The 26,425-nt window shown below is 39.5% G+C and overlaps 1 protein-coding gene across 6 annotated transcripts in view; it reads left to right on the forward strand.

The window, feature by feature from the left end:
• VEPH1 (ventricular zone expressed PH domain containing 1) overlaps positions 1–26,425 on the forward strand; it is a 242,852-nt gene that overhangs the window by 47,312 nt on the left and 169,115 nt on the right. For all 6 annotated transcript variants that reach the window (XM_049628640.1, XM_049628639.1, XM_049628641.1 and 3 more), the window contains exons 4-5: positions 7,310–7,476; positions 20,945–21,154. In XM_049628640.1, coding sequence (XP_049484597.1) covers positions 7,310–7,476; positions 20,945–21,154 — 377 coding nt within the window. The remainder of the gene's footprint in view (positions 1–7,309; positions 7,477–20,944; positions 21,155–26,425) is intronic.

Consider the following 26,425-nt stretch of genomic DNA (forward strand, 5'->3'; position numbering starts at 1 on the left):
TTTATAGGTCTGAGTTGTGAAAATTACTCTGTGATTCTGAGATAAACCAACTTGGTAAGGGTTTTGATGGCCCTAGAAGCCAAGTCCATTGTGAGTTTTTCCATCTTTAAGCCTTCTGGAGTTGCAACTATGCTTTTATAAACATACTTTTAAAATGACAAACAACAAAGCAAAAGCGATAAATCTGAATTAAGAAAGAGCTGGGGGGAGAGGACTTAGATGATTTTAGGAATGTTTCTTTTCATAAACCAGTATTATGCGGAAATGATATGATTTCACTAGGTTTAGAGTCAAAGTTCATGTTTCTAAAGTAAATTTAGGGATTCCTGCTTCTGTGGAAATAATGAAGGTCTATATAAGCTGAAAACTACTGTACGAAACGCCTAGAAATGCATTTACATTATAATAACATTAAATGTACAAATGGACTACCAATAAAGTTAGGGAAATATCCAGGGGCCAAAGGTAAAGGGGGGAACCACAACCAAATGTGTAAGCCCAAGAGCTAATGCTAAGGCCCCCCCTGGAGGGAGGTAAAGGGAGGGAAGGGTTATCAGTTCTGCAGCAACCAAGTATTAATGACCATGTGGGAGCAAAGCTTAGGCCAGAGTGGGGAGTTAGGAGTGAGACCCTCACCTAAAGCCAGACCCTCAGAGAGTTGTATATTGGATTTCAGTGGATATAGCCCCATTCTCTGTCCTACACCAAATAAGTGAGAAGTAAGCCTGTCTCTCTTTAACTGAACTTTGCAGAGTCCCTAAAAGTGTGTGACTGTGGGTCTGCCCTCACACATGTGCAAGATTCAGTGTGTACTATCTGCCACAGTAAAAACAAATTCACAATAAAAATATTTAAACATATGAGGAAACAATCCACGACAAATGAGAATCAGCAGAAACAAAAAAAGGACTAAGCACCCCTCTCCCAAAAACTTCATTGATTTAAAATATCACCAAGGAACTAGAAAATAGGTGTGTTTAAAGTTATTTTAGATCCTTGGGGCACCTGGGTGGCTCAGTCGGTTAAGCTTCCGCCTTTGACTCAGGTCATGATCATGCGGTTCATGGGTTTGAGCCCTGCGTTGGACTCTGTGCTGACAGCTCAAAACCTGGAACATGCTTCAGATTCTGTTTCTCTCTCTCTCTCTCTCTCTCTCTCTCTCTCTCTCTGCCCCTCCCCTGCTCATGCTCTGTCTCTCTCTCTCAACAATAAGTAAATGTTAAAAAAATTTTTTGAAATTATTTTAGATCCACAAGGAGTTGGAAACATGAACAAAGAAAAGACATTGTCAAAAGAAAAAGACTAGGCAGATTTTTTTTAAGGACCATATGTAATTTCTAGAAATAAAAAAAAAAATAATTGAAAACTTAAAAACCTCAAGGAATGGGTTAAATGACTAATAGGCAAAGCTGAAGAGAATATTAAAGAATTGGAAGAAAAATCTAAGAAAATCATCCAAAATATACTCTTTAAGTTCAATAAAGTATTCTAAAGTCATTTCATTGTTCAGGAAGATGACAGAGAAATTAATTTTGTTTTGTTAGTTCCAGAATGTATCTTTTAAAGACAGCCATGAGAACCAAAAGGAAATAGAATGTTCAAATAGAAGGAGTAGAAAGAATTGAACAAAACTTGTTCAATAGAAAGCAGTAAAGAATGGAAAAAGACATAGACAAAGCAAGATGAATAACAAAACACAACACAGTGTTGTAAAAATAAGTCCAAGTGTACCAATAATCATCATAAATATTAATAAAACAAACTTTCCAATTAAGAGACATAAGTTGTCAAGTAAGAATATTTTTAAAATCCTCAGCTATGTGTCATCTACAAGAACCACACATAAAACATAAGAACCTAGAAATGTTCAAAGTAAAAAATTTTACAAGGCCAAGGGGAGAATGTATGAAACAGGTACAATTCAAAAAAGCTAGAATAGTTATATTAATATCAATCAAAAATAGACTTTAAGGGAAAGAGAATAAAGTATGATAAACACTTTACCAGGAAGATATCTCAGAATTATTTAGTAACATAGTTTCAGAAAATATATGCTGAAGACTGACAAAATAATGAGAAACTGAAAAATCTATAGAGATTTTAATAGAAGTCTTTCATAACTATGTCCACTTCTGTGATAACTGATCAAATTACAAAAACACTGCTAAAGGATAAAGAAACCTAAACTATATAAAGTTCTATATAAAATGAAATATATAGAACATTGCTCAGAAAGTTTGCTAAGCAAGTTCTACCAAACATTCAAGGAACATATAATCCTCATCTTACACAAACTGCTTCTGAGAATAGAGTGTGCGGGAATGCGCTACATTCTTTCTATAACTTTCTATAACTTTAGTAACTAGGATACTAAAAAGAGACAAGGACAGTACAAGAAAGGAAGGCCAGTCTCATTCAAGAACATAAATGCAAAAGCTCTAAATAAAATATTAGCCAAACATACTCAACAATATAAGCATAAAAATACATTATAACCAAGTTGTGTTTATTCCAAGACTGCAAGACTCATGTAAATATTAGAATTATCTATTAATTTATTACATTAACAATTTAAACGAGAAATCATGTAATCGTGTCAACAGATGCAGAAAAACGTTTAATAAAATTCAACAGTTATTTATGTACAAACTAGAAAACAGAAACTTAAGCTGATAAAACAGAAATGCCAAAATAGATAGAAACATATACATACATAATAATGAATCCTTAGAAACATAATTTTTTTTAATTTTTTTTTTAACGTTTATTTATTTTTGAGACAGAGAGACAGAGCATGAACGGGGGAGGGTCAGAGAGAGGGAGACACAGAATCTGAAACAGGCTCCAGGCTCTGAGCTGTCAGCACAGAGCCCGACACGGGGCTCGAACTCACAGACCTCAAGATCATGACCTGAGCCGAAGTCGGCCGCTTAACCGACTGAGCCACCCAGGTGCCCAGAAACATAATTTTAAAAAACAGGAATAAAAAAAGGATATCCGTAGACACTGGTTCTACTCATAGAGCATTAGAGGTCTCAGCCAGTAAAAGTAGGACAAAAAAAAAGAAACATAAGATATAAAAACAGAGAAAAGAGACAAAGCCATCATCAAATTATTATGAGTTGATTACCTATAAACAGCAAATCTAAGAGACTCTGAAGACAGATTATTAAGAGAAGTGAGCAAGCTTTGCTGGCTGAAAGAACACACAAAAATCAGTGTTTTCTTAATACCAGCAGACAATTGATAGAACATTTTTTAAAGCTTCCATTTATTTACAGTAGCAACAACAAAAATGAGATAGCTGGGAACCAATTTAATAAAAGATACATACAACACAACTAATATCACAAAACTTCATTGAAGACATTTTTTTAAAACCCTACATGGATGGAAGGCCATGTTCTTGAATGGGAAGACTTGCTTTCACAAAGATGTCAATTATCCCAAATTAGTCCGTACATTCAGTGTGGGGAAAAAAATGCCAAACTAGTTTTTTGAGGAAGTTGACAAACTAATGGTAAAATTTATATAAAGGAGCCAAGAGGGATTTGAAGTAGAAGATGAAGAAATTTGTCCTATGAGATATAATGATTTATTATAAACATTTTGTAATTAAGAAAAAGTATAATTGGTGACGCTATGATAAATATCCAGAAACAGACCCAGATATATGAGAAACCTTCTGCATGAAAAAGGTATTAAAAATCAGAAGGGAAACAACTGACAACTTGATAAATGGAGCTAGGGCAATTGTTTATATACACACAAAAAATCTCTTCCTCATGTACAAAAGTAAGTCCCAGCTGGATTAAAGACAAATATGAGAAACAAAATCATAATGCTTTTAGGAGAAAATTTTTATGAACCTAGGGTACAGAAAGATATCTCAATAACAAAAAAAAAATACAAACTATGAAGAAATTTTAAAAATCAACTACATTAGCAGTGCAACTTTAAAAGCAATCAACAAAAAACTAGTATACAGAATAAATAAATGCCTTCTACAAATCAAGAGGAAAATATAAACATCCCAAGTGAAAATAGGCAAAGGATATGAATGGTCAAATCACAAGAGGGGAAATGACCTGTGAGCCTATTAAAAGGGTACTTAGTCACACAAGCAATTAAGAAAATGGAAATGAAAACAAGCACACACACAAAAAAATGAGGTACCATCTCACACTCCATCAGACTGGCAAAAACCGATGTCTGTCAAGACCAAATGTTGGCAAAGATATGGAGCAACAGAAACACTCATGCTGCTGGTGGGTGTGTGAATTGTTATAGTCATGATGGTAGGCAGGATAGTGCCCCCCAAGTGTTCATGTCTTAATCCCCACAGCCTGTGGACAGGTTATGTTTCACTGCATTGAAAATGGAACTAAGGTTGCTACATAAAATAGGGAGATAATCCTAGATTATACACATGGGCCAGTGTAACCATAAGGATTCTTAAAAGTGGAAGAGAGAGGCAGAAGGGAGAATCAGAGGAAGAGATTGATGATGATAGCAGCAGAGTCAGAGGACTTGCTCTGTTGCTGACTTTGAAGATGGAGGAAGGGAACTCTAAGGAATGCTGACGGTTTCCAGAAACTAAAGAAGCCGAGGAAATAAATTCTCTTCTACCACCTCCAAGAAGGAACCTGACCCTTCCAATGCCTGGATTTTAGCCCAGTGAGACTCATGTCAGACTTTTGAACTATAGAAATATAAAATAATACATTTGTGTTGTTTTGGCCCACTAAGCTTTTGGCAATTTCTCATGACAGCAATAGAAAACTAATACAACCACATTGCAAAGAAATTTTGAAACATCTAGAAGCTTAACTCCCAGGGACAAAACCACTGCTTTGCCACTTAATTATGGGGTATAGGGGACATCAGCATCACCTGAGAGCTCGTAAGAAATTCAGATTCTCAAGCCCAAACCCTTAACCTGCGGAATCAGTACCTATGGTTTAACAAGATACTCGGGTGATTTCTAAGCACATTAAGCTCAGAAGCAGTACCCTAGCGAAGATCTCCCATTTATACACAAAGAAATAGGTATAAAAACTGCCACGTTGTTGGTAAAAGCTAATCATAATAATCATCATATTCAAAATAATCATAGTAATGTCTCTCAACCATAGAGTGTATGAATAAATTGTTGCCTATGTATACAATAGAATACCATATAGCTGTGGGAGAGCTCCTTGGAGCAAAACTTCAACACAATGTTGAACGTACAAAAAGTTAGCTATTACAAAGAGGTTTATACAGTGTGAATTTTACTGATATAAAGTTTTAAAGCATGAAAAACAACACTGTAAAATGCTCGTTGGTGCATATATGCATACAACGAAAGTGTAGAAACATTCCTGAAGATGATAAATACCAACTTTAGGATGGTGGTTGCCTCTGGAGAGAAAAAGATAGGAGTGTGACAGGAAGCAATTCTGGCACGAGGTTGTTTTGAAAAGATGGTTGGTGTGCACACCCTTGTTCTTTATATTATTGCCTACATTTACCTAATGGCTTCAAACATTCCATGATTTAAAAATATATTAGTTTATAAATGGGATAGATAGGATTTCTATACCTATATCAGTTTCTAACTCAAAAAAAAAGTTTTTAAAAAAACTTATTAATATGTATTTGTTTTGGGGAGAGTGCAAGTGGGGGAGGGGCAGAGAGAGAGGGACAGAGGATCCAAAGTGGGCTCTTCCCTGGCAGCCTGACAACAGTGAGCCCTATGTGGGGCTCAAACTCATAAACGGAGATCATGACTTGAGTTGAAGTTGGACGCTCAACCGACTGATCCACCCAGGTGCCCCTCAAAAAAGTTTTTATGCATTTATTTTTTTGCATCATTTGATAGAAATTCAAGTCAGCTGACAGTGACTAATCTGGAGTTTTCCCCTTCAGGGCTCTCAGGACGTTTAGTGAGTGAGTATTGTACCAAAAAGCCTTACACCAGTTTCCTCTCTTCAATTCCAATGACAGTCCTATTAATCACAAGCTTTTTAAGAGATTGATCAGGATGTCTCCATAACTAAGTTCTGTGATCAAATGTACCCTGTACATTACATTTAAAATTCCTGATCCTTTAAAGAAAACTCTTGGTTAAAATAGAAAACAAACAAAATAAAGCAATGTTTTGGGACGGACACAACATTTTTTAAAAAGAAAACTCTGAGTATATTTCCAATACCTTGTACTCTGTGAACTCTTGTACTGTCCAAAACCTGCTGGAGACCAATTCTATGAATCGCATGTGAGAAAAACAATTCTCATTATTTATCATCTCCATAATCATTCAGTTTGATCCAGAATCACCCTTCTATTAAATTTAGTCACTGATATTCTGAAAATGATGACTTTCTTTCCTTAATTCTCACATCTAAATGTCCTTTTACATATAGACATGTCCCCACCATTTAAGAAAGGTCTACATATGTGTAATCACTTCTGTTTATTTGATTCCTTCTGTGTATTTCTTCTATGTACAAAGCCAAATTTAAAGTAAATAGACACAAGAAAATTTTTGTTCAAGAAATCCCTAGAAACCAATTCTCCTGAGACATGTAAGTACTTAAGAGGATTCTGAGGGGAAAAAAAATCCATACCATAAAGTGATAAGCAGATGTTTCCCATATGTTGTTTGCAGATAAGTCTCTGTAGCTTATGCAGTATCTTTTCTTGAGATTTTGCCATTTTAAATCCAGTTGTCCCTACATGTCTTTGAGGTAAATCACGTGTGACAAACAAAGCTGAGTCTAAAGTTCCTTTGAAATAGTGCAGAAATTGGGGATTTAAATTTGCATTGCTACTTTTCTAACTATTCATAAAAATAGAGCATAGTTTCCATATGTCAGTTGTCTAAATCATGCCTCCGTATCTCTCAGGAAGGTGAATACATTCCTCTGTGCTCTTTTTTTGGTTCAGTTTCATTTAGTCTCATGCTTACGGCACTGCTTAGTTTTCATTTAAACAACATCCAAATGTTGTGTCTCATCAGGAATTCTTTATCAGAACTCTTTCCTTCTTAAGGGTGTGGTCCGGTTACTGTCAAATTTTCCTCTTTCCCCATGGTGCATTACTCAGGAAAATTTTTCATTAGGTAATAAATAAATAAAATATTCCCTTTTATGGAATCAGTTTAAGCCATGCTCTAGTGATTTTTTCAGGATAAGATACTGTGTTATTTTTAGCAGAAGACTTGGCCATTTAATGAATAAGTGCAAAGTTTACTGAATTGACACTAATGGTGTTTCTACTGATTGGGAGCTAATAGTCATCATTCCTGGTATTGTTCTTTCAACAGGTAATGCCATGTTGTTGAGGGTGTTACCTGCTGTGTATGAAAAGCAGCCTCAGCCAATTAACAGACACCTGACAGAACTCCTGGCCTTGATGTCTCAGCTGGAACAACCAGAACAGTACCATCTTCTACGGCTTTTACATGTAGCTGCAAAGAGAAAGCAACCAGAGGTAAAAAGTACACCATATACATGATGGTCCACATAACCATGCATGTTTCTGGGTTTGTGAGCAGGATGTGTGCTTCAGGCTTCCTCCCTCATGTGTCTAAACACACCTATCCTTCGATGAAAGCACTCATTCACTTTTTCTGTAACTGTGAAAGTGAGGAGGTAGGTGATGGCAGAGGTCGAGTATTGTTATGGGTCCCCAGAGAAACAAAACCGTTAGGATACATATATTATGAACAATTGGAATTGGCTTATGCGATTATGAGGCTGAGAAGTCCAGAAGTCCCACAAATGCCCCTTACAAAGTGCCATTTGTAAGCTGAGGACCCAGGAAAACGAGTGGTGTAGTTCCAGCCTGAGTCCAAAAGCCTGAGAACCAGGAGAACCAACGGCTTAAGTTTTGGTCCAAATCTGAAAACTTTAGAACCCGGTGGCTGATGGTGTAAGTCACAGTTCAAGAGCAGGAGAGGACCAATGTCACTGTTCAACCAGTCACATTCAGGCCCTCAGCAGTTTAGATGAGGCCCACCCACATTGGGAAGGGCAATCTGCTTTACTCATTATACCAATTTAAATGCCAGACTGATCTGGAAATACTCTCGCAAACATACCTAGAATAATGTTCAGGCAAATATGTGGGCACTGGATGACCCAGTGAAATTGACACATAAAATTAACTTTAACCGGTATAGTACTAAAAACAGAAGAAAGAACAAACAAATCTACAGCCATTGCAGAACAACCTTAATTGAAGTTTGGTGTGGCCATGCAGTTCCAGGAATCTATGCTTTCTCAGATAGGGCCAAAGGAATGATCTGCACATGGGGAAATCAGTCTACAGTGAGAGCAAAGTCTCATTTTCTAGAGGGCAAGTTAGTTTTTTTTTTGGAATCAAATAAAATATTAAAATAATTAGGATAATTGTGATGATCAGTAACAGAGCACCCAATCCATGCTGGCTTAAATAATGAAAGGAATTTATTAGCTAATGTGATGGGGGAAAACAACCCTTAAGATGAGATTTGATCCAGCAGCTCAAATGATATGAAGACAACAATTTTCCTATCCTCTATTTCTCAGATTTGATTTCTGGTTTTGGCTTCTATTTTCTGCAGGCTTTGACCTGTGGGCTTCAGACAGGTACCAGGGGCTCTCTAGGCACTGTGCTTCTTCTACCCCCTCCACCACCAACAACAACATGCAAACAAAAGTCCTGATAGTCTCTGTTTAGGACACACACTCTATCCCTGACGCTTCTGCTACCCCTCAAGGATACTCAGATAGAGACTAGAGGCTGCCAGGAAGAGGAAAGTAGAAATGGATTACGGAGGGTACCAAAACATGTGTACGAGTAAGATTAAAGGTCATCTCCAGGTCATATCACTTATGGCTGTATCCTGCTTCGTTTCTTGATAATGTCAATACCCACCACTTGAAAAATCAGTGAACGTTAGGTGAATACTGGAACATTTGAAGTCAACATTCAAATTATTCAAGGAAAGACAGGCAAAATGGTCATGTGCGTTATTAACTATAATAGGCTGCAAATGCCTTGTGGTAAGGAACTCTTTCTTCGTTCCTCCTGTATCCCAGACCTTGGCATAGTGTCTGATAGCACTCAATAAACATTCATAAAACCAAACAGAATAAAACAGAGTGGTAAGTGTTCTGCAAATGGTATAAACAGAAGGGGTGGCAGTGAATTCTGCCTTAGGTAGAAGAAATAGGTGACATGAAGATTCATAACTGGGGTGGCATCAAGGCCAGACCTTGGAGAACGGGAGGTTTTGTTTCAAGTGGAGCAGAGGGGCAAAGGACCTTGAGGAAGTAGAGATGGGGCTGGGAGTCTTGGACACTAGAGAGCAGACTTGAACCCTACTCGTGGAAATTTCGATTCAGTAGGTCTGGGTACCCAGATCCTGCCTTTTACAGGTTCCCAGGTGATGCTTCTCCTGCTGCTCCAGGGATCACACTTTGAGTAGCTAGACTAGAGATTGGGCAGAAGACTGGGAACATCCATGTCACCTGGTGTACATTTTTGCTTTTGCCCTTAGAACAATATATATCATTATTTTTGCATGTCTGTCTTTCCCAGTGCACTCTAAACTCCTTGAGGGGCCTGTGTCTGAATATTTATATATACTCCCTAGCATAGTGCCGGACACATAGTAGGATTTCAATAAAATGTTAAATTCAGAAATGAATAAATGACCAAAAGAAACCAAAGAGATTGGAGAACGTGAAGAATCAGGGAGAAGTTGTGTTATGGTCTCCAAAGGGTGTAAAGTGACTCAACAGGATCAAGATCCAGAGAAGTAAATGAGTCTGGAGATTGGAAATGTCCTTAGATTTGGCACCCGGGATTCCCCAGGACACTGTCTTTGTGGGTGGGGTGAGAAGTGGCGGTCATCGTCATGGACTGTGTGTGGAGAGAAGGTTAGGAACTGACTGCATGAGTGTACAAGTTTAAAGAAAATAAGGAGAACTAAAGAACAATCCAGTAACAATGAAGAGATTGAAGATGTGGAACAAAACACTAGCCAGAATCAGATGCTTGAGGAAGTTAGGGAATGAATTCCAGAGCACAAGTGGAGGAATCAGTTTGGGAAAGGATTAAGGACAGAAAGTTTGACCAAAACTGTAGTTGAGTTTGGGCAAGGGATAGAGTTGAAAGATCACTGGATCACCTAAACGGAGGCTTGGAGTGAGGGACAGAGAAGGGGTGAGGTATTTGTTTCCCATTACCACAAACGCAGTGGTTTAAAACAGCACAAATTTATTATCTTACTGCTCTTGAGATCAGAAGTCCAAAGTGGTTCATAAGGGCTGTATTCCTTCTTGAGACTCTAGAGGAGAATGTTTCCTTGCCTTTTCAGCTTCTGGAGGCTGCTTGCATTCCTCAGCTCATGGCCTACATCCCTCTCCCCTCTTATTTTCTCATCACACCTCCTCCAGCTCTGAGTCTCCTAGCCTCCATCTTCTAAGGGTCCTTGTAATTACATTGTGCTACCCAGAAGATCCAGGATTATCTCTCCATCTCAAGACCTTAACTTAACTATACCTACAAAGTCCTCTTTCCCACATAAGGCTACATCATCACAGGTTCTGGGGATTAGGGTGTGCACATCTTTGTGGAGTCATGATTTTGCCTACCACAGATAGAGCCTGGAGACCAGATGATAGGGAAATTGTGGGGGGGCAGGGAGTGTGACTAAAAGGCCAAACTTGGTTTCATAAAAGAGGCAGCTGGCATACCATTTTATCTGCAGCCTGCAAGCAAGAGCAAAACAGTTTTTGGAAAAGAAGGTTCAATAAAAATTCAAGGGGGATCTGGGGAGAATAACTTAGTTCAGTTTATTTCCCATGGGCTAAAGGCTGGACATGAAAGTAAATTAAACCGGGGGAAGGCTCACTTACAAGAAGGGGGAGGGAAAAGTCTTGGGATCTCCCTACCTAAAAAGGTGGGGTCGAAGAGTGAGGATGGCCCCAAATGTGACATTCAAAGAGGTCCCGTCAGACATCTGGTGGCCTCTGATGGCCTGAAGACTCAGGAAAGGACTTAGGAGGCCATTTATAAGGCCCCTGACATCTGTCCATTCTCATAGTGTCTCTTTAACTCCCAACACTTTGAGCAATTATACAGTCCTAAGCACCCACAGATGGGCACTCTCAGAGCACTGAGGTTTTACAAATGTTCTTCACCTGGAATGTCCTTCCCTCACCACTACCACTCTTTCTGGGATGACTATTCCTGGACTTTAGACAGATACTTAGATGTCAGTTTCTTACCAATAATCTTATCTGACTCCTTCCTTCACCCCCATCTCTGCCTAGCAAATTTCACATTGTAATGACTCTGCCTCTAGTGGTCTCTCTCTCTCTTTGGACCAACTTGGTTCTGATGCAAATGCTGGAGACATGAAGACCACCTTGTTCACTACTGTGTCCCTGATGCCCTGCATAGTCCCTGGCATACAGAATTCATTCCATGAATATTTCTTAACACAGATGAGTTAATATTAGTGCCTAAATTTACAGAGGACTTTATCATTCACAAAGGGCTTTTTCTTCTTAAATCTTTTTTTAAAATTTTGTAATGCTTATTTATTTTTGAAAGAGGGAGAGAGACAGAACACGAGTGGGGGGAGGGGCAGAAGGAGAGGGAGACACAGAATTCAAAGTAGGTTCCAGGCTCTGAGCTGTCAGCACAGAGCGCGAGGCAGGGCTCGAACTCATGAACCGCGAGATCATGATGTGGACGCTTAACTGACTGAGCTACCCAGGCGCCCCAAGGGCTTCTTTTTTTAAGATCTAATTCTACCAATTTACTCCTACCAACAACTCTAATGTGTGTTATTTTCCCCTCTGTTTTACACCAGTCAAAATGGTTGTTCTGGGAGGCTAATTTGTCCCCATCACACAGGTAGTAAGAGGTTAAGTGACTGGTCCAGTCCGGGACTCTTACCCCCTAACCCCCTTCTCTCTCCTCAGCTTGGGGAAAAAGACCAAGTAGCCTCCTCTTGAGAGGAGTACAGGCAATACCTCATTTTATTGTGCTTCATCATATTGTTGCACTTTGCAGATACTATATTTTTTACAAATTGAAGGTTTGTGGCAACCCTGTGTCAAGCAAGTCTATTGACACCATTCTTTTCCAACAGCATTTGTTTACTTTGTGTCTCTGTGTCACATTTTCATAATTCTTGCAATAATTCGAACATTTTCATTATTATTATATTTGTGATGGTGATCTGTGATCAGTGATCTTTGATGATATTATTGTAATTGTCTTGGGGTGCCCCAAACCACACCTGTATGAGATGGTGAGCTTAATGGATAAATGTGTGTGTTTTGACTACCCCACCAACTGTCCATCCCCCATCTGTCTCCCTCTCCTAGGGCCCCCCTATTCCCTGAGACACAACACTATTGAAATTAGGCCAGTTAAGAACCCTACAAAACCTCTAAGTGTTCAAGTGAATGGAGGAGTAGCAGCTCTCTCACTTCCAATAAAAAACTAGACATGAGTAAGCTTAGTGAGGAAGGCACATCAAAAACCGAGACAGGTCAAAAGCGAGGCCTCTTGCACCAAATACCATTCTCTTAGCTAAGTGCAAATGCAAAGGAAGAGTTCTTGAAGAAAACTAAAAGTGCTACTCCACTGAATACATGAGTGATAAGGAAGCAAAACAGCCTTATTACTGATGTGGAGATAGTTTGGTCTGGATAGAAGATCAACTGCGCCGCATCATTTCCTTAAGCCAAAGCCTAATCCAGAACAAGGCCCTAACTCTCTTCAATGCAGGTGAGGAAGCTGCAGAAGAAAAGTTTAAAGGTTGCAGAGGCCAGTTTGTGAGATTTAAGGAAAGAAACTGTCTCCATAACATAAAAGTGCAAAGTGAAGCAGCAAACGCTGATGTAGAAGTGTAGCAAGTTATGTAGAAGATCTAGCTAAGATAAGTAATGAAGGTGGCAACACTAAACAGCAGATTTTCAGTGTTGATAAAACAGCTTTCTATTAGGAGAAGATGCTACCTAGGACTTTCACTGCTAGAGAGGAGATATCAATGCCTGGTTTCAAAGCTTCAAAGAACAGACTTCTCTTTTTTATTTTTTTAAAATGTTTATTTGTTATTGAGAGACAGAGAGAGACAGAGCATGAGCAGGGGAGGAGTGGAGAGGGAAGACACAGAATCCGAACCAGGCTCCAGGCTCTGAGCTGTCAGCACAGAGCCCGACGCGAGGCTCGAACTCACAAACCACGAGATCATGAGTTGAGCCGAAGTCGGTCACTCAACCGACTGAGCCACTCAGGTGCCCCCAGACTTCTCTTTTGTTAGAGGCTAATGCAGCTGATGACTTTAAGTTGAAACCAGTGCTTACTGACCATTTTGAAAATCCTAGGCTCTTAAGAATTATGCTAAATCTACTCCCAGATTTGGAACAACAAGTCCTGGTTGATAGCACATCTGTTTACAACATAGTTAACTAAATATTTAAAGCCGACTGTTGAGACTTAGACCTCAGAAAGAGAGACAGAGAGAGAGAGAGAGAGAGATTCTCTTCAAAATGACTGCTCATTGACAATGCACTCTATCACCCAAGAGCTCTGATGGAGATATACAATGAAATTAAAGTTTTCATGCCTGCTAACTAACACAACAACCATTCTGCAGCCTATGGATCAGCCTGTGGAGTGATTTGAACTCTCAAGTATTATTTAAGAAATATATTCCATAAGGCTCTAGCTCACATAGATAGTGATTCCTCTGATGTATCTAGGCAAAGTAAACTGAAACCCCCCTGGAAAGAAGTTACCATTCTGGATGTTAGTAAGAATATGCATGGTTCATGGGAAGAGGTAAAAATATCAACATGAACAGTAGTTTGGAAGAAGGTGATTTCAACCTTCATAGATGACTTTGAGGGGTTCAAGACTTCAGTGGAGGAAGTAATTGCAGATATGGTAGAAATAGCATAAGAACTAGAATTAAAAGTGGAGCCTGAAGATGGGACTGAATCGCTACAATTTCATGATAAAACTTTAAGAGATGAAGTTTTGCTTCTTTTGGATGAGCAAAGAAAGTGGTTTTTTTGAGCTGGAATCTACTCCTGGTGAAGATGCTGTGAAGATTGTGGAAACGACAACAAAAGATTTAGAATGTTACATAAACTTAGCTGATAAAGCAGCATCAGGGTTTGAGAGGACTTATTCCAATTTTGAAAACAGTTCCACCGTGGGTAAAATGCTACCAAACAGTATCGCATGGTACAGGGAAATCATTTGTGAAAGGAAGAGTCAACTGATGTGGCAAACTTCACTGCTGTCTTATTTCGAGAAATTGCAACAGACACCCCAACCTTCAGCAACCACCACCCTGATCAGTCAGTAGCCATCAATATAAAGACAACACCCTCTACCAGCAAAAAGCTTGCAACTCATTAAAAGCTCAGATGATTTTAACAATAGTGTATTTTTAATTAAAGTGTATATATTTTTAGACATAATACTATTGCCCACTTAATAGACTAGAGCATAAACATAACTTTTATATGCATTGGGGAACTAAAAAAATCATTTGAGTCTCTTTATTGTGACATTCACTTTATTGTGGTGGTCTGGAATATCTCCAAAATATTACTGTAGTGTTCTCAGCTGGTTACAGGAGGCAGAGGAGAGTAAACAAGGACACTAATAGTGGTTGAACTAATGCCAAGTACCAGACACTGTGTAGGTGTTTTACAACATTATCTCACTTATTCCCCATAACAACCTTTCCTTTGGTAAACAGAAAAGTCAAAGTCTGGAAGGGTTAAGAACTGTGGTGGTACAAAGGAGTGATAGTGAGGTGGCTTTTCACACCCTACTCATCTGTAGCAGCCCCTCCAATTTTCAAATAGGCAATGTCCATGTCTTCCACTGGCCATTACGGTCACGATGCCTCCCATATGACGGCCATTTACAGAAAATCTGGGGCTGTCACTGGTTAGGTAACTTTTCTAAAGCCATAGAGATAAGCCTGAGGTACAACATAAACCCAATCTAATTCCAGCCATTTAGATCTTTTTACCTCAACACCCTGAAAACTTGAGGCTATAAGGCATGGCTTGTGAAGCAGATGGGGGGTTGAGAGGGCTCAGTAGACAAAGGTGGTCAGAAAGGTGAGCTCTATGGCAGAAGTAGAGACCTGAACTGAATGAGGAGAGAGTGAAAGCAGAGTCCTGTAGGTGTTGTGCATGCTAAGTGTGGATCCCAGGATGAAGCCGCAAGGGTTTAGGAAACAGGCACAGTGATGTGAATGGACCTCACCTGTGCCAGGGCCCTAATGGGTGAGAAGTTGTAGCAGGGGAAGGACCCAACCTCTGTTTCCCACCAGCACTGCCCTTCATGTTAAAGTGGGCCTCCACCTGCCTCCCGCGGCTCATCATGGGGCTCTTCATGGCTAACACTTGGTTACTGAGGTGTGCAGACAGTGAGCCAGAGACATGCTGGATTCACCTCCTCTCTCTCATGTTCCTTAATTAGACAGTGCGTAAAAAGGAAGGGAGACATATATGGAGAAAGGGAGAGAGGAAATTGAAAACAATGGCAACAATCAGAAATGCAGACTGAGACTTCCAATTTAAGTCTAGTTATTATAACTTCATTGCAGATGAAGCAAGAAGCTAAATAAGAAGGGTTTGATCCTGTGGAACTGGGATTAAAGTGAAGTTTTCCTTTCTGCATAAAAGCTATGCCAATGCTCTGTAAATAGGAGGTAAACTGAGCAGGTTCTCCAGTGAAGACAAGGTTGAGATCGCAAAGGTGGCAGAGCTTCAACGTCCATATATCTGTGAGCTTCACGTGTGGCTGGCCAGGCAGGTTGGTCCCCTTCCTCCATCATTGCCCTCTGGGTATCCCTCTTTCAGAAAACCATCCTTCCCAGTTAAAGGGAGGCAGTTCCTGGCTAGTGATTCATGGCTGGAACCTCCAGAGAATCCTCAGGGTTCATTTATAGGAAAAGGCTGGGTGGTCAATTTTCCAAGTGGCCTTTTGGGGCTAAGTCTGTATTCTTGGCTGCTATAAACCATGCTGTAACCTAGCCAACAAAAGGAACAGCATTTAGTAACACATAAGAGCCCATCTGTTATTATCCCCAGGACTTGGGCTTCTAGCCCCAACCGTACAGAGATGAGTGGCAGAAAATAGCAACTTCAGCCCTCCGTTGATTAATGTACAAACCCAGAGGAACTGCTTTTGTGGTCCGGTCCCTAGAGCAGAGAGTCATTTTCTTGGATTTTCAAGCTTACGGCATTCCTCTTCACATACCTAATCCTGAGGCACCTAACACAGCATCATCATGCTGACAATACTCAGAGGTCACTTTTGGTATTTATTTAAAATAAGCCATTTGCAGAACATTAAGAAGATGGAGTGATGGAATATATAGACTGTTCTACAACAGTCTTTGGAGCAGAACCATAATTTTCAGTATATATATTTTGTCACTATGGTGGGAGTAATTAGTAAATGAAAAGAGTGGCAGTTATTTTATAGGGTTTCGAAGAGTAATAGAAATTGTTAATGCTGGCCAAATCAATTAGAAGAGAAAATTGAGCCCAAGGAAAATTTAAGAGGGAGTACATGCACACACATGTACACATATGTGCATACACACAGTAGCTCTACCTTTTATTATATACATAAAAATTTAAATGTCATTTGCTGCTAATTAAGTTGCTATGTATTATGGTGCTATGTTTTCAGATGGCCCTACCCTCATGGCCCCATGGCCTGGGCTGATGAGATATGTCCACAAAACTTCAGTTCAGTGGCAAGATGCTAAAACTGTCAGCAGACTGCTCTGAGAGCACAAAAAAGGCAGCGGTTAATTCCACTCAGGAAGGAATGGAGAGCCAGGGAAGGTGCCTTGCCTGGGCTATTTACTTTAGAAGATCCTGGTCTGGTCCTCATCTACATGTTCCCCCAGTTTCCACACATTCTGTCACCTAATAAACATAGTCCAGGTCACTGGGACCTTGGAATTCTTTTCCTGTACATCTCTGTCCTCCTAAGGCTTCAACAGGCCTGGCCCCTGGATCTGTTCTCCCAAGGACAGACCGTGCCAACAGCATGACCCCACAGGCCTGAGGGGTGTTTTAGATGAACTTGCATTTGTGGGCTGGGGTATTCATATACATGCATACAAGACTCCTTTCAGGACAAAGCCAGGAATAGAAAGAGAAGAGAGGGGCAAGGAATGGGGCCTAGAGGTCATTTCTTTCTGTTCCCTCTATACAGGCCAAAAATTCCAAATTCAAATCAGGCCTCCAAGATTGTTATAAAGGTACATGTGTCAGGTAGAGGGTAGCACCTGAGTATTTGAGTGTGTGGTGTAGGGCCCTTTATTTGCACTCTAGCCCTAGGTCCTGCATGTGTTAGGGTGGGCTATGGGGAAGGCTTCCCAGAAGTAGAGCTCTTTGAGATGGGCTTTGAAAGCATGAGCATCCTCTCCATGTTTAAGCCACTGTGGGTGATTGTGGCATGTCGCTGGGTCAGAGTTCATGGTGGAAGAGGCAGTAGATATGCCAGTCAGTGAAGACCCTGGAATGCCATGGCATTGGGATCCCAGCCGTAGGCCATGACAAACCTTTGAAGTCTTGACATGATTAGATAGGACAGCTTGGAAGCTCTTTCGGCGGTCCATGCCATGAGGCTATGGTCTCAACAAAGGCCGTGTCAGCTTGCCCTCTGCTAGACATCTACGCTGTCTTAGTGGCTGCTCTGCTCTCAGTGATGATAAGGCCTTCTCTGAGATATGAAGCAGCTCCCCAGTGAGGCAGCACGAAAGAGACCAGCCTGAGGAAATGCCTGTATTTAGAAAATAAAATTCCTTCTTATCTAAGAATAATCTGTCTAAAGCCCAAAGCACCGCTTTCCTTTCATGTGTGTGATAAATTTCAAGAAATATCTGTCTTTTCTGTCACCATCATAACAAGCTTTTGGGTTATCAGGAAACCACAAAATAATAAATTTTTGTTTAATCAGTAAAATTACTTTGTTTACACTATTCAAGTCTTCTCTACTCTTTGCTTCTATGGATTCAACTGTGCCTAAGCATATATATTTGTCTCGAACCAGCTTTATTTTTTTTCTTTTTCTTTTCTTTTCTTTTCTTTTCTTTTCCTTTCTTTTCTTTTCCTTTTCTTCTTTCTTTCTTCCTTTCTTTCTTTTTCTTTTCCTTTTTCTTTTTCTTTTTCTTTTTCTTTTTCTTTTTCTTTATGGTACAGTACATATAGTATACTCTTGTATGGCTTGGGATGTATGGCTGGAGTTTAAATAAAATTGGCATGACTGGAAGCACATGTCACAGAGACCTTCGTGTTCCAGAAATAGGACATGAAGGGTAAGGACTAGGAAATAGAATTTTATAGAATGGGGCAGGAAATGTGTAAGCATTTTCCATTACTAAAAGACTCAGGTTAAATATGCTGCCCTGACCTAGAGCAGCTGGCTGACACTTCTACCTTATGTGCCAGGGATCTCTCTTTGTTTCTCCGGAAGGACATACAACCATTCCCAAATGCATAGGCAACATTTGTAGACCTGTTCAATCATGTATGCTGTATACCAGAAACTAGCCCTGGCCCTTCCTCCATAAGTACTGGATATGAATATCCAGTTTAAATTTATATGTAGGATAATTTTAGTCCTCTCAAAATGTCTGCTTTCATGTCCCTGTTATGTTGTATATGACATGTGACAATATATCCATTAAAACATTATGTACAACTATTCAACACTATGGGGTGGGGTGTGGAGGTTATTCAAATGCTAGCCTGTAAAACCATTTAGATTTTTCTTCGTTCGGTTTGTTCCTCAAATATTTATTGACTCAGTTTCTGGCCAGGCTCTGTGCTAGGCTTTGGCTATACAATGGGGTACAAACTCTTATAGAGTTTTTAATCCAGCCTGCAAAACAAGCATCTAGACTAGCAATATGAAGGCATGAGAAGGGTTTGCTGGGAGCCATGTAGGGTGTGATAGGGGCTTCAGCCAGGGCACTGGATTGAGGAGGAAAGAGAAGGGAGTGGAGGAAGGCTTTTAAAGGCAACAGCAGCTAATCCAAAGCCTCACGAATGAGAAGGAGTATCCAGAAAAAAAGGGGCAATAAGAATTACAGGCAGAGTGAATCACGTGAGTACAACCCTAGATGCAAGAGAAATCTTAGCAGGTCAAGAAAACATTTTGGAAAAATCCACATGGTTGAAGTATGATATCTGATGGGATCTGGATGGGGGGATACATCTAGAAAAATGGATAGGCATCAGTTTGGAAAAGGTATGTTAAGCCTCTATCTTGAGATTGATGGCAAATCAGTGAACTATTTTAAGCAGGGGAAGGGTTGCTATTGAGGCCACAAGGTAGAGAAGGAATTGGATGGACAAGACTGATGGCAGAGAGAAGAGTTAGAAAGCTGTTGGAATAACCCAAGTTCAGGATAATTGGATCAGTGGTCTCAGCTTAGATGTGCCTGCTGGGAGAGTACTTCCCTGATGCCAGCTTAACCTAGGGCTCCAGGATAGTCTGTCACAGCACCTTGTATTTTGCTATATGGCATTTATTAAAATTTATAATTATGCATTTCTATTAAAATTATCGTTTCATGAAATGTCTCATTTACTAGGCAGTGAATTGTTCCACTATGGCAGGAATCTGCTAGACTTATTAGCAGCTTTAGCACCTAGAATACTACCTTGCAAATAGGAAGGACTCAATAAATATTTGTAAATAAGTGAATGGAGAAATGAATGGAAATTAATGGAAGTAGACAGATCTGTGGCATACTTGGGAGGTGGAATCAGTAGGACTCGGTGGTTGTTTGGAGGAGGCTAATGATAAGGGAAAAAGAACAGTCAAGAATGATTCCCAGACTTCTGACTTGAGTAGCCAGGTAGATAATGGTGCCATTCATGGGGAAAAGAGACACTTGAAGCTAGAGCGGGAAGTGAGAGAAGCAGGGTTTTGGCAAAGGGTGGATTATTAAATTTAGCAGGTTGAGCTGAGTATCAGATTCTGTTTTAATACTGGAAGCTACATTTCAAGTCCACCTTACCAAAAAAGTAACCAACCAAAAAAGCAAACCAACAACAAACTAAACAAACCAGCATAGAAGTATAGATGGGCAAATTGTTTTTATTTTTACTGTTCAGTTTCCACGGGTTGTCCTTTCTAATTGTTTTATTTTAGCAGACAAAACAATTCATTAAGTTGTCAGTGTGCAATGTGTCTGTGTATTAACATAGTGACTTTATTCCACAAAAAGTCACATTTTCTTCAATATGAATTATTGCATCTTTATATTAATACAAGCATTCAAAATCAAGAATGCCATATTAGGGTGTCAGGAATATGGTAGAAATTATTTTACTTTAGTAATGTTTTTCATCTTAGTACTTTTTTGTGATCAAAATGGAATATTGAAGAAAATTTAAAGGCTGTTTCCTGCTTTCTTATTTTTATTATTAAATATTTCCAAACCATACTTCTCCAATTTGAAGGCTTTCACTGAAGTCATCAAGTATCTTTTGCATATTTATATTTCCCTTTAAGTTGTACTTTTATGGTGGATTGGAGGAAATTTAATATTCTGGTGAGGATATAACATATCAAAACTTGACTTATGAATAGCAGCATCTAAACATTTTATAATGTAATGTTGTTACTCTTCAATTTCACAGATGAAATGAAATGAAATGTTACTTTTCATTTCACAGATGAAATGAAAAAGGGAAACAAACTGAAGCCTCTGAAATTTTATCGTAAATTCTAAATTTCAGACTTGTATTTGCTTGAGTTCCAATGAGGGCAATAATCCCAGAATGTGTTGACTTCAGATTTCATAAAATCAAAAAATATTAAATTAGTCCTGATTTAATTAATTTTCCTCTTTGTTTCTCTTCTCTTCCTCTCTCTTTTCTTTTCATAGGTGGTTCAGAAGTGTATTCCTTTCCTAATCAGGCATTTGAAAGACTCAACCCATAATGATGTCATCCTAAACATCCTCATAGAGATAGCAGGCTATGAACCTGTGGCTTTGAACAGTTTTCTTCCAATGCTGAAAGAGATTGGTGAGAGATTCCCCTACCTCATCGGACAAATGGCGAGAATCTATGGAGCTGTGGGGCATGTGGATGAAGTAAGTTTGACTTTTTTTTCTCTCTAAATTCCATTGGCACTTAATCCACTGGGGGCTCTGTGAGCTGCAAATGGGTCCTGGAATTTCTGAGAACTCCCATTTTTCTTTCAAAACTTTTGCATGGACAGTGGCCTTTGGATCAAGGACACATTATAGCAGAGCTAGGTGGAAGGTTCAGGAAGTAAGGATCTCATTGCTGGAGTGTCACCTGCGGAAGGGAAAGGATTAAAATGCAGGAAGCACTATGACAGATTAAGACCACTTTGTAATAACAATAACCAGTAAAAGAATTTCAACTCATTTCTGGTTGTAGTTCTGCTTAACTGAGGAAACCATCAGTAAGCATAGGGTTAGGCCTCAAACACTACTGATTAAAAGATCCCATAGCTATACTGTCAATAAGCGCCTGCATTCGTTGGTGTATTTTGAGCCCTCCGGATGATGTTACTTGGAAGAGTGAAATAAATGTTCATGGTTGTTTAAAAGGCCTAGCCTAAATATTTGCATAATAGAATCTTTTGGCAGGAACAACAGGATGCCATCAGTTTGTGGGGATTAGGTGACCGAGAAACGATTTCCAGAAATTCAGGTTCTGAAGGGTGTGCACACATGCATGTCTGTCTGATGATTTTATATTGGGCTTTAGGACTATTATCTTTTTAAAATAAAAGTAAATATATAATTGATAGAGGGAAGCTTTTATTTTCACCCACTTACATATAATACAGTTATAAAAATCGTACAACTCTTAAAAGGGAATCCATAGTCCATCAAGTTCAACCTCTTGATTCTACACAAGAGAAAATTAAAGGCAAGAAAAGTTGAATGACTTACCCAGACCGAGACTGGGTTAGTTGGTGACCCCGCTGGAATTAGATCTTTGCTATCCTTGGCACTCTTTTCAAAGTTTGTCTTAGAATGGATCTGTGGTTCTGTTTTATTTTATATCTGCTGAGATTTGCAGAGGGCCTAGTGAAGGAGAGGCTTCCTTCTGGTGGAGGGCCTTTGTCCTCTAGCTTCCCAGACGAAGGTGGGAGAGCTGTGCTGCCAAGCAGCCTGTAACCGTCAACATGATGGGGGGATCTTGTAGAAGGATTACTTTGGTGTGGACATGCTGCTTAGTATAATCCCTCTCTATCCACTGCTGCTGGGAATGTCTCACGCCTGCCACCATCTGCCTTCTGGTAACACTTTCCCGTGCCTGTCACCTTGGCTGCCAGGAAAACCCACTAGAGTGCCCAAGTGCTTTTAGGACAACTTCAGCTGACAGCTGTTTGATGGAATCTGCTGACCTTGCAGATTTTTATACGCACCAAAAACTTCAACCTGTGATGTGTGAGACCCTGGAATCTTAAAAAAGTTAAGTCTTCCTGCACCTTAATGGTAGTTATTTTCATCACAAATACATTTATGATTCATTAATATGTAGTAATGCACATTAGAAGTGATTACACTTCCCACAGAAAATGTTACCTGTTAAAACAATAACAAAAAACACAAACCACATACAATTGTGTCACTGTAGGTTTACCTGAACTAAGGCTAACCTGACAGAGAGTAGCCTGTTAGTGTGACTTTTGCATGACCCTAGGTGGGTGCAGTGAGAAGATGGAATCCAAACGGCCAGTGGAATCACTTATTTCACAGTTCAGAGCATCAAAATATTTGCCCCTCCCCCATCTCTCATTCTCATATGTCCGTGAAGACATCTATGTTTGGGGGAGAAAACTTTTTTCTCGTGGTTCTGACTCACCTTCTCAACAAATAAAATTCTAGATCAAATACTTTCCAAATGTACCTGGATATCAGGATTACATGGGGAGTTTTTTTAATAATATAAGTTCTTGGGCCTCATAGAAAATCTACTAAATCAGAATCTCTAGGAAAGCAACCTAGGAATCTGGATTTGTGGGATCCTCTGACAGGTAATTCTTATGCAGCTGTTAGTGGATCAGTATTTGAGATTTCATGATGTCAAGTATTTAAAGCATATTCTATCTTAGACTTAAAATCAGGTCTTGTCCATCACTCTTTATGCCTTCCTCCATCAAGCCATGTGAATCAATTAACACTTTTTCAGACTACTGATACAGCTGATACTGATACAGTTTAGATTAGGTATGGTTGAGAGTAACACCAAAGTTCAAAATAATAGTGACTTAAATAAATACAGTTGTCTATTTCTCTTATACATAAAGAAGTCTAGAAAGCAGTCAGCCTAGAAATACATGTTTCAGAGACCCAGGTTCCTTCTACTTTATTGCATTGCCTTCCTTGAACACAATAGAAAACACATGACTTCCATGTCATGGTCCAAGGTGGCTACTCGTCTCCACCCATCAAGTCAGTATTTCAGTCAGCAGGAAGGTGAAAAAAAAGAAGGACTCTTCCAGATAGTCAAACACAACCTCCTATTCATATCCCATTGCTACCATAGAACAAAACTACATATGACCATACCTAGCTGCAAGGGAGGCTAGAACATGTAGTCTGGATTCAAGTAGTTACATATCAAGAGAGAATCAAGGGCAGAAATAATGATGGAGGTCACAGAATGTCTCTGGTGCACTTTGTCAAGTCATTTTGTTTCTCTGGGTCTGTTTTCTCTCCTCAAAAATAACATCCTTGCACAGGTATACCTCCTTTCTGCTCTGATATTCTTGATTTCATTATTCCATTTCCTTTAAGATCAGCCTGACCAAATTACCTATATAAATGTCAGTCAGGCTCCTTTACTGAGAAATAATACCCTTCTTATTTGTTTCTAACACTGAAAATATCACCATTAGAAAGTCTTTCTTTTAGTTTTAAAGAATACTAAAGCTCAGATGTCCCAAGAATAAGTGTAGTAGTCTAAGCAGCTATTAACTGATTAATTTGAGTGAGTCTGTTCAACTTTCTAAAACTCTCATAGAGCCATATTCCCAAATACCAAAACCAGCAGGGAAGATATATATGTATTTCTGTCCAGCCTCCTTCTAAAAAGAAACATGAAGTTACTGAAGGATATTGCCAGGTGGGCCTGAGGGCAGAAGTTAGGGTCCTGGACACCTATGGAGGAGGGAATTGCAATAAAGAGGAAGTAGCAGGAACTTTGCCCTGGAAAAAACCCCATCATTTTCTGTGTGGAGAACTTGGTCTCTGGTTAGATAAAGATGCATGAGAATATATAAGATATAGAAATGTTTAGGGTGTTAATGATAAGACAGCCACAGTACCCTATTGACCTCAGGCCCTAGGATCCTCTCTCTCATCCTGTCCTGGTTTTGTCTAAAAATTGACTCCATTTAAAAATTTTTCTCTTTGCACAAAAGTAGAATTTCTGGATGTATTCAGGGGTTTCAGCATCAGGTGATTACACTGATAGGATTTAAAAGATTTTGGAAATGCAGAAGAGCCAATCCAACTTTGAGAATCTTGCTCCAACTTTTGGAATGCACAATCTGTGACTGACTGGAGCCTACTGTTTCATCCCTGCCTTGTTACCTGGCCTCCAGAAAACTGCATTGTTAGATCCTTAAGAAGAAAAGGGGAGTCTCCTGCGGGTATGCAATCATCAGGTGAGGCATAACCTTGGAGTAGAGCTAGCCTGGAATTAGTCACACGAGTTATTAATCAACTTATGCCTCACCTTCTGTATTTGAATGAAGCCACGTGTGAGAACTGCCAGGCCTGGCTACAGGGTATCCAAGCCGGATGTGCCCTGTCTTTCAAATCAGGGCCCATCTGGGTGGGCACACTGTTTTCAGCAGCTTGATAGCAACGTCACGGTTTTTTCATCTGCATTGCACCTCACAGAGGAAAGTTGTATATATAAACCAAAAACTAAAGCCCGATAAATCCTTATACTCACTATCTCCCAAGTTACCTCAGGAATTTTTTTCCACCCAAATTTAAATGAAACCATGTTTAATAGCTTGATAGTGCTTTTGTCAATATGTGAGGCAATACAGTGTCTCCTGAGCCATTTTCAGGTTTGTGCTTATGCACAAAGCACATCTACTGAACAGAGAATAAAATGGAAGAAACACAGGCCAGAGAAACCTGCTTCTGGGGCAACTGATGCATTGTTGCCCCTGAGTTGCCTCTTCCTTGTCACTGTCAAGAAAAGGACACAGATGGTTTCCATCATGCCAGGATTTAATCCACCTGTGTGGGATGCTCAGTTGAAGCAGATGCACAAATAAGAAATATCACTATATTAGATATGTCCTCACGTTGGCAAAAATGCACAGATCCTTTTGTCTTTCTTCAATGAGAAGTCTGCAGTGGAGACCTTAGGAGACAAAGCAGTTCTCAAGAATCCATCGCCAAAGCACCCAACAGTTTGGTACTACCACATCTCTGGCAAACTCCTGGTCTGACCTAAGTCAAGTGCATGATTGCTGATCGGGAAGAACAGAGTTCCGATACTAGAGACTTGGTAGCTGGGTGGGGCAATTTTCTCCACTCCAAGGTATGCGCATATGCACCTACAAGCGCCACAACAATCCACCCCAGTAGGCTACCAGCGCCATCTAGTGGAGAACAGAGCTGTTTCACTAAGCCCCACCCAACTGGGCCAACCTCGCTCTTCAAGAACACAAGTCTCACTGCCTGATTAGTTGATGAGCTATAAAGCACTTCATAGTCTGACTCCTAGAGGAAAAGAAAGTAATTCCAGTCATATTTCAATCTGTTAGCCAGTCCAACTATTCAATTTTCTTTCTTTCTTTCTTTTTCTCTCTTTTTCATTTCTTTTCTTTTCTTATATAAAGAAAGAGGAAAAGTTCATTTATATTTTCAATTTTTATTAAAAATATTTTTCTTTAATTTTTTTCTACTATATTTTTTTACTTTTGTGTAAATGTTTTCAAATTCTATTTTACTTCCATCATTTCATTTTAGTCTACTTCAGTGTATTCATTTTTTAAATTTTCAAATGATTTCCTTTTTTTTTCTACACAAGAACACTCAGATCAATGGAACAGAATAGAGAACCCAGAAATGGACCCACAAACGTATGGCCAACTAATCTTTGACAAAGCAGGAAAGAATATTCAGTGGAATAAAGACAGTCTCTTCAGCAAGTGGTGCTGGAAAAACTGGACAGCAACATGCAGAAGAATGAACCTGGACCACTTTCTTACACCATACACAAAAATAAACTCAAAATGGATGAAAGACCTCAATGTAAGACAGGAAGCCATCAAAATCCTCGAGGAGAAAGCAGGCAAAAACCTCTTTGATCTTGCCCAAAGCAACTTCTTACTCAACATATCTCCGGAGGCA

This window comes from Panthera uncia, chromosome C2, assembly GCF_023721935.1.
Source record: "Panthera uncia isolate 11264 chromosome C2, Puncia_PCG_1.0, whole genome shotgun sequence".
Classification (NCBI taxonomy): Eukaryota; Metazoa; Chordata; class Mammalia; order Carnivora; family Felidae; genus Panthera; species Panthera uncia.